The 11,433-nt window shown below is 41.1% G+C and overlaps 4 protein-coding genes across 4 annotated transcripts in view; 2 read left to right on the top strand and 2 right to left on the bottom strand.

Annotated features, from left to right (window-relative positions):
• The first annotated feature begins 1,026 nt into the window (after positions 1–1,026).
• Positions 1,027–1,416, top strand: sprn (shadow of prion protein). Its single transcript, XM_076975164.1, has one exon. The coding sequence runs from the start codon at positions 1,027–1,029 to the stop codon at positions 1,414–1,416; it is 390 nt and encodes a 129-aa protein (XP_076831279.1).
• A 1,042-nt stretch (positions 1,417–2,458) lies between these two features.
• On the bottom strand, positions 2,459–6,213 carry mtg1 (mitochondrial ribosome-associated GTPase 1). The gene is made up of 11 exons (XM_076974790.1): positions 5,892–6,213; positions 5,471–5,535; positions 5,257–5,361; positions 5,079–5,165; positions 4,911–4,967; positions 4,595–4,685; positions 4,427–4,488; positions 4,102–4,198; positions 3,434–3,515; positions 3,093–3,205; positions 2,459–2,839 (listed from the first exon to the last, which is right to left on the bottom strand). The coding sequence occupies exons 1-11, from the start codon at positions 5,992–5,994 to the stop codon at positions 2,739–2,741; spliced, it is 963 nt and encodes a 320-aa protein (XP_076830905.1). The 5' UTR covers positions 5,995–6,213; the 3' UTR covers positions 2,459–2,738.
• Positions 6,214–7,538: 1,325 nt separating this feature from the next.
• Positions 7,539–10,372, bottom strand: LOC143476805 (E3 ubiquitin-protein ligase TRIM62). The gene is made up of 7 exons (XM_076975163.1): positions 10,348–10,372; positions 9,486–10,111; positions 9,189–9,284; positions 8,810–9,043; positions 8,680–8,702; positions 8,382–8,521; positions 7,539–8,270 (listed from the first exon to the last, which is right to left on the bottom strand). Exons 1-7 carry the CDS (start codon positions 10,370–10,372, stop codon positions 7,708–7,710), a joined length of 1,707 nt encoding a protein of 568 aa, XP_076831278.1. The 3' UTR covers positions 7,539–7,707.
• A 35-nt stretch (positions 10,373–10,407) lies between these two features.
• Positions 10,408–11,433, top strand: part of dna2 (DNA replication helicase/nuclease 2) — an 11,330-nt gene continuing 10,304 nt past the window's right edge. Inside the window, exons 1-2 of the mRNA XM_076974973.1 lie at positions 10,408–10,752; positions 10,898–10,945. Of these exons, the coding sequence (XP_076831088.1) occupies positions 10,714–10,752; positions 10,898–10,945 (87 nt within the window). The 5' untranslated portion in view covers positions 10,408–10,713. The remainder of the gene's footprint in view (positions 10,753–10,897; positions 10,946–11,433) is intronic.

Raw genomic sequence — 11,433 nt, 5'->3', positions numbered from 1 at the left:
GTTGGCCTTACTCGTGCAGTAAAAATCAACTACCTGTATTATATTTTCTGATACTTCGTGCAAGAATAAAAAAAGCTCTGCATTGGGCTTTGACCTATTTTTACGAATTGTGTGCTCGGAGTCACGCACGGAGGCAAACCCGACAAAGAGCAGCATCTGAATGCTTTATGATTAATGTTCATCAGCGTAATCATCGCCGTTGTCATTACCGCCATGAAAGGAAACCATGATTAATGAAGGCATAATGGGCATTATTTGAAATAGTCTCATGTAACCTAACCGAGGACCGACGGGCTGGAGGATATACGGGTGCGTCCCCATTGTAAATCTGGTATTGTCAAGGTGGTTATTAACAAAACCATCTATAGTTTTTTCTACTATTAATACTGAACATTATTCAGAATTGCAGTAGCTACTGAATGTCATATTTGAGCTATACCAACTGCAACAATATTGAGCAAAAGTCTAGCCTACTTACATGTAATTGCACCAATGGATGATTAAATTAGGAATAGCTGCAGTTAAATACAGTTGTGCATTCACTCTTTCCATCATTTACAATTTTAACATGACACTCCTGGGAAACTGGGTCCCAGGTTGTCTTGACCTTATTCTACTTTTAGAAGCCAAGAGCCTGTCCGTACAGATTTAAGACGCAAGACGTACACGCATACAAGTGACAGTGTAAAACTACACCTTGCATGGATTAATGTTTGATTGGTTCTGGATAGAAAAACCACAAATAACCTCCTCACTTTTTAAAGGGGCACCCCCCCCCCAAGCCATTTGTTCATAGTTTTTGGCTGGAATTCCTTTTGTTTGTTGAGTTTGACATTTTGTGTCTAGTCCTCAGAATGTGCAGAGAATCCGAGAATACGGAAAGAAGGCAAGAACACACAGATGTTCTGGTTGGAATCTCAGTGCTGCAGGAAACATGCTTAGGCATTAAAACCTTTTACATTAGCAATTACGGGCCACACATCTGGATAACCGATCTCCTGCCTTCCATTAACAGGACGTTCCAGAATGAACCGCACCGTGGCCACCTGCTGGATATTCCTTCTCCTCTCGGCCTTCCTGTGTGACCAGGTGATGTCCAAAGGGGGCAGGGGAGGTGCCAGGGGTTCGGCACGGGGGAGCGCGCGAGGCGGCCGCACGTCCCGCGTCCGCGGCTCCTCTTCGGTGCGCGTGGCCGGTGCAGCCGCGGCCGGCGCCGCCGTAGCGCTGGGCACCGGGGGCTGGTACGCGTCGGCCCAGCGGCGCCCGGACGACAGCTCGGAGCGCGGGGACGATTACTACAGCAACAGAACAGGATGGGAGCTTTACTTTGCCAGGACGTCCGCCGCGGTGACCCGTGACTTCACTTATAGTGAACTGTTCTCACTACTACTGCCAATAAACCTTCTGATTCCTTAAGAAAGTATGATACACTGTTGTAGAAGCTTGATGAGGTTCGTCCTGTGTACAACTGTGCAACGTGTCTTCGTAACATGTTTAATACAATATACCCTGGTGCACTCCACCACTGCAACTGCACTTATACGTGGTGACAGCAGCCACAGGATCACAACTCCAGCTCCAAACAGGCATATAGTATCAGTCAATAAACCAAACTAATTTTGTGCATATTATGCTTCAATAGAAGCAGTAGCAAAAAACTCAATCATCACAGACACATGCACACCACATTCCCAAAACAAAGCTGTTAAAAGTGTGTGTAATGTTTTGGTATAGTGATGTTTGTGTACAGTGTGCACAGGATGCGAGAACACCACTTTGACTATGTAATAGATGATAACAGATTCAGTTCTATGACCCACACACACACACACACACACACACACACACACAATTCCTTTAGATCGACAGATAGCACATTCAATGAGAAAACTTGTATTTGGGTTTGGTGTGTGTGTTTTGTACATTGTATAGAGTTGAAATCTCAGTAGTTTGTAATATTTTTTACATTTTAATTGAAAATTTATATTAAGACTTTTAGTAACATTTAAAATCACATATATAACATTTAGTTAATGATGTTTTATGACTGAAGGTAAACAGTAATAGGAACATGCAACCCAGCTGCTAGATGATACACGTGTTCATCAGACCATCCTTCCAATGGTCATTACAGTTCACACCAAACACTTTGGACAATACATGACTGTTGATAATCCTCTGTAGTATCATCTTACCAATAAGAATCAAGGCTGAATGATATGTATGCCAGCTGTAAATGTTGCCAGCAGCTTTGTTTATAGGCATTGACAGTTTTATTTTATTTTATTATTCTTGAAAATTAATACTCACATTGGGACTACTGGATCATGTTCTATAGCACTGCCTTTCAGTGTGACTGCCTAGAATATTTAGATAGCATGAGTATTGATGATTGAAATTAACAGTCTGGTTATAACAGAACAAGATCATTATGTAAAAGAAGATAGAGATAAGTAAATCTGTTTAAATGAAAATGTTTATTCTATAACTTTTTTGCCCTTTTAAAAGGTGCTGTTTTAGTTTTAGTACTTTATAGATCAACCCATTTTGTGTAAATACATATATATTTTAAATGTATTTGAATGGTTTTAAATATGACAGTTTTGTAAATCGACTGTACAATTGACAAAACAGCACCAAAGTAACTCTTTTTGCAATAGAATTAAGGTCATACAAGAACACAGAAAACCTTGAGAGGAGCTGAACTGCTTGTTTTGAGAAGAGACCACGGTCTTGGTTTACAGGTCCATCATGACCTTACCCAGCTCCCCTTTGCGGAAGGCTCTGATGAAGTCATACGCTGCTGCAGTGTAGTTCGGAATTTTTATGGTGATGTCACCTACGGAGGTCAGAGCAGAATTAACTTAGCAGCCTATAGCCACACAGTTTTCCTCAATTGAATGCTGAAAAGGACCTTCAGATGCTGACGTTTTTGCTCAAGATACATTTCATGATGGTGTACCACAAAATATGGACTTACTGTTTGGAATAAGTTATGAGCTTTTATTCAAGTGCTGTATGCATATATTTATCAGAAATATGTAAGAAATAGTTATGTTACAGTAATGATGTTACTAGACACACCCACTCACCTACTCCAGTCAGTGCTTTCACACGCTGCGTCTTGCCCAAGTTCACGGCGATATGCTTCAGTACGTGCTGAATATCATCACAAGGTGCTTCCAGGCTATACTTCTCCACATACCTGAAGGCACAACATTATTGTCACATAAGAAATAATGTTTAATACATTAATAAGTAATTAATTATTAATATTAAAAAGGTCATGACTATCAACTTGTGGTGAACGAAGTGCACGGACTGATCTGATACTGGATATTAGGAGTCAAATTTTCTTTATTCTTGTGCAAAACAGTGATTTTCCAGGTGTCTGCTCATGCAAATAACTGTTAAGTATCACCACTTAACTAACCCGAACTGCTGGAGCCTGTTCAGTGAAAACAGCAGATAATCGGCCATGATATCCTCACCAACTAAATGATCCAAGATGGTGCCTGTTGGTGGAAAAATGACCTTCAGAATAACTTCATACTGACTCTTGGTGACAACAAAGCAGCAGAACCTATACAGATATGTTCTGATATGTTCAGAACCTATACAGATATGTTCTGATATGTTCAGAACCTATACAGATATGTTCTGATATGTTCAGAACCTATACAGATATGTTCTGATACTGATGTTGTTAATGACCTGTTGTTGTTAATGACCCACTAAATAAAGTCTTACCGCATAAAGAACCTATTCAGATATGTTCTGATATGTTCAGAACCTATTCAGATATGTTCTGATACTGATGTTGTTAATGACCTGTTGTTGTTAATGACCCACTAAATAAAGTCTTACCGCATAAAGAACCTATTCAGATATGTTCTGATATGTTCAGAACCTATACAGATATGTTCTGATACTGATGTTGTTAATGACCTGTTGTTGTTAATGACCCACTAAATAAAGTCTTACCGCATAAAGAACCTATTCAGATATGTTCTGATATGTTCAGAACCTATACAGATATGTTCTGATACTGATGTTGTTAATGACCTGTTGTTGTTAATGACCCACTAAATAAAGTCTTACCGCATAAAGCAAGCTTCATCCCCGTTTCTACATTCTCAATTCTAGGAGGCAACACTCCTGGCGTGTCCAACAAATGGATGATGGGTCTTTCACAAACCTGTTAACAGACAAAGTGCGGTCACAGACTGAGGGAGTCGGCCACAGTCACAACCCTCTCCATGGGCAGGACTGGGTAAGGCTTGTGAAAGTCAGTGCAGTTGGTCTCAGACATGCACTGAAATAGCTTCCACTATGACTACAGTTAGCGTATCATAAAGGCCTCAGGGTAGCCTTTTCTATAGGCTCTAGACTCTAGAGCAAAGCAACCATCAGTCAGCCATTGTACCTGAATTTTGGTCAATACAGCTTTGGTTATTCCTGGTTCACCACCAACCTTTGACGCTTTTCCTTCATTCAAAAAAATATATTTTTTATGTTACTTAAAACCTAATGAATAAATAGCAGAAGAAACCACAGTATATCACCGTCAAAGAGCAATGTTTATAAAAATTACCCTTTTTCAGATATGTTCTCCGTAACGCATTAATTAGTGAAGATTTGCCCACATTCGGGACTCCAATGACCATTAGGCAGTAGCTTCTAGTCTGCAAGTGGATAAACAAATCCAATTAGCTTAGCTACATTCATGCCTTCATGCCAGAACTGGGCCTTGGAAATATTGAATCTCAAAGTAATCAACCCCCCCCCCCCCCCCAAAATTATGTAAACAATAATAGCCTGCTCAAATGAATAGTTTTACACAAGAATTGCACACACATTTTGCACTACTGCAGGACATGTCTAAGGATCAGTGATCTAGCACAGCTTGCCTCTTCTCTGTGGAAACGGGGTGCACTCTCGATCAGCCTGGTCACAAAAGGGATAATCTGCAACAACACAAAGTGACATCAGGACACAGCAAACCTTCACAAATATGGGACGTTTGTCTCTAGACTGGGTTGCGTCCCTGTGTCCCCTCCGCGTGCCGCCCTGCTCACCTTTTTAACGCTTTCATCTCTCTGCTTCAGACAGTCTGTGAAAAGGACATTCTTAACACCCTCTCTCTCCAGCTGCTTTAGAATACTCTAAGAGGAAAATAGCATTAGTTACTACATTTTTGGTAACTTTTTTGTATCTTATGTTTGTTTTTCCAAATTTGTCCGAATATTACAATACCGATTTCTTTGATGTGTCTGCCAGGTCCATCTTATTCAGCACAAGTAAATGTGGTCGGACATCAAGATTTTCTTGAAACAAAGGATTTCTTCCAGAAAATGGTATGTATTCCAGTTAAAAAAAAGCTAAGTAACTACATGGGTGAAAAACTCAACAAAACAGAGCCTTGTGTTATGTAAGAGTCATGAAAAAGGAGAAAGCAGAAAAAGGATATTCTTGCATCATGGATTTCAACGATGCAGTCAGTGTTCTTCAGACTGGCCCGCATTTGCCTGAGTCCTAATGAAAACCACTAGTTTTACAATGACATCCAGAAACAGCAAGTGCAGTAGGTCCTGAGTTTAGGAAACCTATTGTGTTTCATTATCATAAATATTAAAGTATCAAATTTGCCAATAATTCATTCAGTGACCAATCACTAAGGCAGAAGGACAAAACAATATCAAAATACCCACCATTAAAAAACATTTAACGATTTGGAAATGTTATGTAGCTAGTTTATTTACCCCAAGTTGAACAATCGCAACATGAAACTTAGGTCCACGTTGTAAAGTCCAACTGGCTGGAATTCCAGCAAAGTACAGGCATGAAGGTGACAAACGCCTCCCCAGTGTGGTTGAAGATGGGACACAAACCTTTGGCCATGTGTCCCGGGAACCAGTGTGCGACCTCCCTCTCTCCGAACTCAAACACCGTCCTGAACGTGGCCGCACCAAGTGAAGTGTGAGGGATCCTCATCTTAGCTGCTCAAGCCCTTACCGCGCACTAACAACTAGGGTTCAACGAGCTTGTTCAGTTCATCATCTAAGAACATGTGATTTTACCGTTATCATAATGTTCTAGGGCAACACAACAAACAGGAATGTTGATAAACTAGCGACATAGCTAACAAGACATGAGAACTGACAAGTAGCTGACGTCCTTTGCTGTTATACTTGAATCTTCTTCTTTTATTCCCCTTACAGTCGCTCTTTGGATTTAAGGTGAATTACCGCCACCTGCCGTTCTGATTCTGTAACTGTAGTATTTACACGTGAGCGTGCTCTCGCGCGCTCTCGCGTGACCCCGGCGTTGGCTCCATTCCAAATAGAGCGACTGACTCTCGCGGAATGCTCGTCTTTTGAATGATGCGGTAACTGTTATCGTGTACAATTAGGGCACTGCATAACGCCCTTTATAAAGACACGCATCAGCATCATGTCACTCCTTACCGGCGGGGTTTTATTTATGTCTTGAGGTTTAATGTAAACCCAGATTATCTGTCACTCATCTAACACAAACAACTAAAGCCTGACAACTGTTCGTATGCACTGAAAGTCTAAAAGTACACACACTGTGAAGGACCACAACTGTCCTTGGGTGTGTTTGTCTGGATAAAACATAAATATGTCTAATTTATTTTCCAATTTATTCATAAATATTTTTGTATGTGTTTTAATGTCGTTTGTGTGTGAATTTGTAACTGAATATAGTGTGTATTACTGAATTTTGTCCTGTTGGTGACACCCTAGTTTGCACAAGGGCTGAATCCGAAATGCCGCAGTAGGCACTAGATTTCAGTGCAGTACGTACTGCTCGACCGTTAAAGCAGCGCGTTGTTTTAGTAGGCGACTATGTCATAACCTCGTACATACTACCTGTTATCTCGTACTGCTTTGGCGTACTGAATAGGAGGTAAGTGTGGCATTTCGAACGGAGAAAAGGTCTTTATAAAGGTAGCCTACAGGTGTGAATGATTAATGCTGCTATATATGAGGCTAAGATACATAGATTTTTAAATCAGGTTTTGCATTTCGTTTACACACCTTAAAGTAAACTTTGACCCCTGTTTTAACAGAGGAAAGTATTACTGTGGCATACATTTTGCATTCTTTGGTGATTGCAGTGAGGTACGTATATTTATTTAAATTATGATTTGTATAAAATGTATGAATGACTTATTTGGTATTTATTCATATGAGAAGTCCTGTATCTGTGGGATTGTATTGTGAGATGTGTGTGTGCCTTATACAGTTTTCATTGTGCTATAAGGTGGAACAAAATGGATTAAAGTTGGTGCTGCTACGAACTAAAATAAAAGAAACCTTAAGCACCTGTGGAAACTCTCTTTGGGATCAAAGCGCTGCTATACACACGTTAAGGTCAGTAAAGCACAGCACTTTTATTTTTATTATCATTTATTTTAAGCTCACCAAGCTGTGTACATATACATGCATACAATAAACATAATATAAAATTGCTGCCCTGATGTTTATTTTGAAAATCATAAAAATCTCCTTTCATTGTTCTGTGGAAGCAAATGTGCCATATTGGAACAAATATTACAAAATACAGGACAGTAAATGAAGGATCTACTTCACCACTTCATACAACCTTTGCCCTTTACTACCGCAAAATAAATACAGCAAAACACAGCTGTCTGGAAGATAGGAAGCATTGTGAGACACAGAGCTAGAGTGGCTTTTGGTCTCTGAGGTTGAATAAGACAAGAGGCTGTGTGTTCTGATCTTCCACACCCATGCAGGGGCTGAAGAAGGGATAGACGGGCCCGAGGAATTCTACTGAGAACAAGTGCAGCAATGTTAGTGTGTCTGCATCATAGAAAGACACCGTTCCCCTCTGGAAATCCACCCACAGCCCAAGTTTTTTAATCAGCCTTCTCACTGGCAACAGTGTCTCCTCGGAGCCATTGCCTACGAGATATTTTCCATTTCCATGATAGATAAAGCAGAAAGCCGTGTTGACATTGGCGCTGGCCGTGACTTGGCATGACTTGGCATCGGGCCCATACGAGAGTCCAATAACCCAGTATGGCTTTTCCCAGACAAGTACCTCCCAGTAGGGGGCGCCACTGGAGAAGGACTCCCTGGCCAGGACACTGTACTCAGCAGAGACACGCTCCCCGTCTCTTTTCTCCTGGCTGCTCTGCTTGCTCCACCAGACCTCCAGCATGTCTGATGAGACCTCCAGCTTGGGGTGCGCCGTCTTTGCGTCAAAATGTATTGCCCTGAGGTCTGGAAAGGCGTCCACAATAGCACCCATCACCATAAGGAAGCACACGGTGTTGTGTACTTTTAAGGAATATTCTTTGTGCTATATTTTCATATTTAGGAAGTCGTGCGTACTTGCCCATGCTTGCGTGGTGGAGCACTTTTGGAGCACGGCTTGAGACAGGCCGTCAGCCAGTTGTTCCTCTGTCTCCATCCTTTGGGTAGCGCAACAGTTCCACTCCTCTGACCAGAATGCTGCTAATTCCAGTCTTTTCCTGTGATGACAATTTTTTTATATATAATTCTGAGATCAGTCACTTAAACTCCTAAACACTTCTGTAGTAACCCTGTCATCTTGACAGTAAAATCATATATATTTTTGGTTGGTTATATTATATATTTGTTGAATATTGGGTAAACATGCCATACCCACCCATGTCTGTGCATTCTGAAATGCTGAAAAAGGATCATGTGGATGAAATTATTTTATGTACATAAAATGAAAAGCTCAGATAAATTCATATCCATATGAAGGACACATTCAGATCACATCTGCTTTTCACCTTCAAGAACTTCAGGGGATTCCGTTCTTGGAGGAGAGATTGTTCTGCACTCATGATGGTGTTAATGTCTTCAATGTGACACTTCAGAGACTCTCTTTTAGAATTCAGCCACTTGTTGGTATGAAGCACTTCCATGTCTACAATGTCCATCATTAGCTTCTGATCCTTATCAATCACAGCTTTCATTTGATTATATTTTTCTGTTATTCTGACTTTGAACGCCTCTGCAGAACACTGGAAAAAAAATGTATGTTTGAAGAAAAAAAAAAACTTTACTTTGGAAGGTACTGACAGTCTTTTCTATTTATAAGTTGAATTCCAGTGTGTAAAGTTACACATCTGTTGCCATTATTGTAGTGATAAATAAGTGAACATTCACCGAAGCTTGAACACGGAGCATGTCCACATCCTCCACTGCACCTTCAGCCATGTGTCTCCTCTGTAGAAGCTGGGCTTCTCTGTCTAGTAATACTTTCTGAACGTACTCGCGGAGGAGGAGAATGAAGGACAACACGCAATCAGTCTCTTCTATACCATATTATAAGAACCCACATTCCACCAAAGATCAAAAAATCATTTCAATAACACATTAATTACAGCATCTGAATATACTGACAACATGGTAACAATATCTAGGCCGGAACCAATGGAGGTAGTATCGTTAACCACCTCTTACCTTGAAGTCTGAGCAGGCGTCTTGCAGCTGCACAACCTGGTGGGTATGATGGGTCCCCATCACCACACAGAGAGAGCACACCGCAGCCTGGTCCTCCTGGCAAAACAACTTCAGTTCTTCACCGTGATCTCGGCATTTGTAGGACAGGAGGTCCTCAGTTACTTCAATTAGTGTATGAGCCCTCAAGAGCACCCTCTGCTGATGAAGAAGAGTGTGAGCTGAACACAGGGAAGCATCACAGCTTAAGCAGCTTTTCACAGCCAAAGACGATCTGTCAATACAGTGATCACACATGACAGACGATGGCAATGCTGGTGGTGCGTCTTCGTTCCTGGGCTCATAAGAACTTGCGTGCTGCACCTTTCGCTGAAGATCTGTGTTGATTTCAAGTTTTAGATCAGATGAAATAAAGATCTGACATTCTGGACAGAACAGAGGTCCTCCTGAACCTGCGTTGGATCCGTCCATGTTCCAGACGATAAGGATGCAGGTGTGGCAGAAGTTGTGTCCGCAGGAAAGCGTTACAGGGTCTATGAAGGGGTCTCCGCAGACAGGACATTTTAGTGCTAGTTCTGCAGGCTCCATATCAGCTCCTGCAGGAGACCCTCTCCGCTGACTGGACTGTGCTGGATTTCCATAAATTATTTACAACTTGAGCTCTAGTTTCAATGCTATTGTTATGTATCACTTTTCCATATTTACCATAATATGGTAAATATAATATGTATAAACACGCCTGTTTGAACAACAGCTATGGTGTATTTATTGGTCTTGAGTTTGTTAAAATGTGCAGAAATTAATGACATAAACACGAGTGAAACTTTCACTGTCACCACTAGGTGGCGATGACTTCTGTGCCTACCATGAAAGCTGCAGATACACAACATCCGTTCCCGCGAATTTGTGAACGGAGTAAACGGAGCCGTGCACAGTTACTGGTTGAGGATTACTACCTAGAAACACATTTTTTCTCCTTAATAAAGATCGATTTATTGAGTTATTATTGATTGTTTTGTTGAGTAACGGCTTCAGCATATTAATAATGATACTGCTAGTTAGGTTACACTGAGCCCAAACTGACCGAGATGAGGTTTAGTTTGAAGGCGAACACAGAGTTGGGTCTGGATAACTGACCCACTGGATCATCAGTCCCATGTTGACTAGATAACCTACTCATCCTGTAAACCACATAAGGAATTGATTGGATCGCAGGGTGTTTTTAATTAAAATGCCAGCGATGGTAAAGATCAAGACTAAGAAAAGCTCTGTAAGTATTACTGACTGGTTGGTTAATCCCAAGTTAACCTTATTTCTTTGCGAGACGGAGTTACGTGGCGTTAACTATGAAGGGGAAATGCATTAGATCCTACTAGTTATTCCGTTGTTTCTTACATTAAACTCTTATGTTGCAGGCGAGCTGTGGACTGCAATCCAGCATTTCTAGGTTCTTTCCCTCAAAGGTAAGTAGATATCACTATGTTATCTGTAATAATGCATAAACACGGTTAATGGACTCTTAAAAGCGAGTGGAAACGTTAAGAGACGTTGGAGGTTTAGGTGAATACATTACCAGTTAGTCTGACTGGTACAGGGTTGACACGGTCACTGGACCGAGCAGGTCAGCCCAGCCTCATGTTGTTGTGGGACCTTAGCAATGTGTCCCAGATACCTGAGGCCTTCAAGCAGTTAGATAAAACACTGGGTTAATTACCTTAGAAAACACTGACAAAATGTACGTGATGTTACCCAAAACCTTGGTGTTAAAGGACACTGTCAGTACAGCGCTAGAGGACGTCTGGTATATATACAAGATTTGTGTGGTGTACAAATATGTGATCAGTCGGCCGCTTTTTTGAATTTATCATTGGGTGGATGACTATGCTGGTAACTAGTTTATTGTATTAATAAAACATGAACGCTAACGTTGAGTTGGGGGGGGGTGGTGGTG

The sequence above is a fragment of the Brachyhypopomus gauderio genome, chromosome 15 (assembly GCF_052324685.1).
Source record: "Brachyhypopomus gauderio isolate BG-103 chromosome 15, BGAUD_0.2, whole genome shotgun sequence".
In the NCBI taxonomy this organism is placed as follows: domain Eukaryota; kingdom Metazoa; phylum Chordata; class Actinopteri; order Gymnotiformes; family Hypopomidae; genus Brachyhypopomus; species Brachyhypopomus gauderio.
This window is presented reverse-complemented; position numbering and strand designations above follow the sequence as displayed.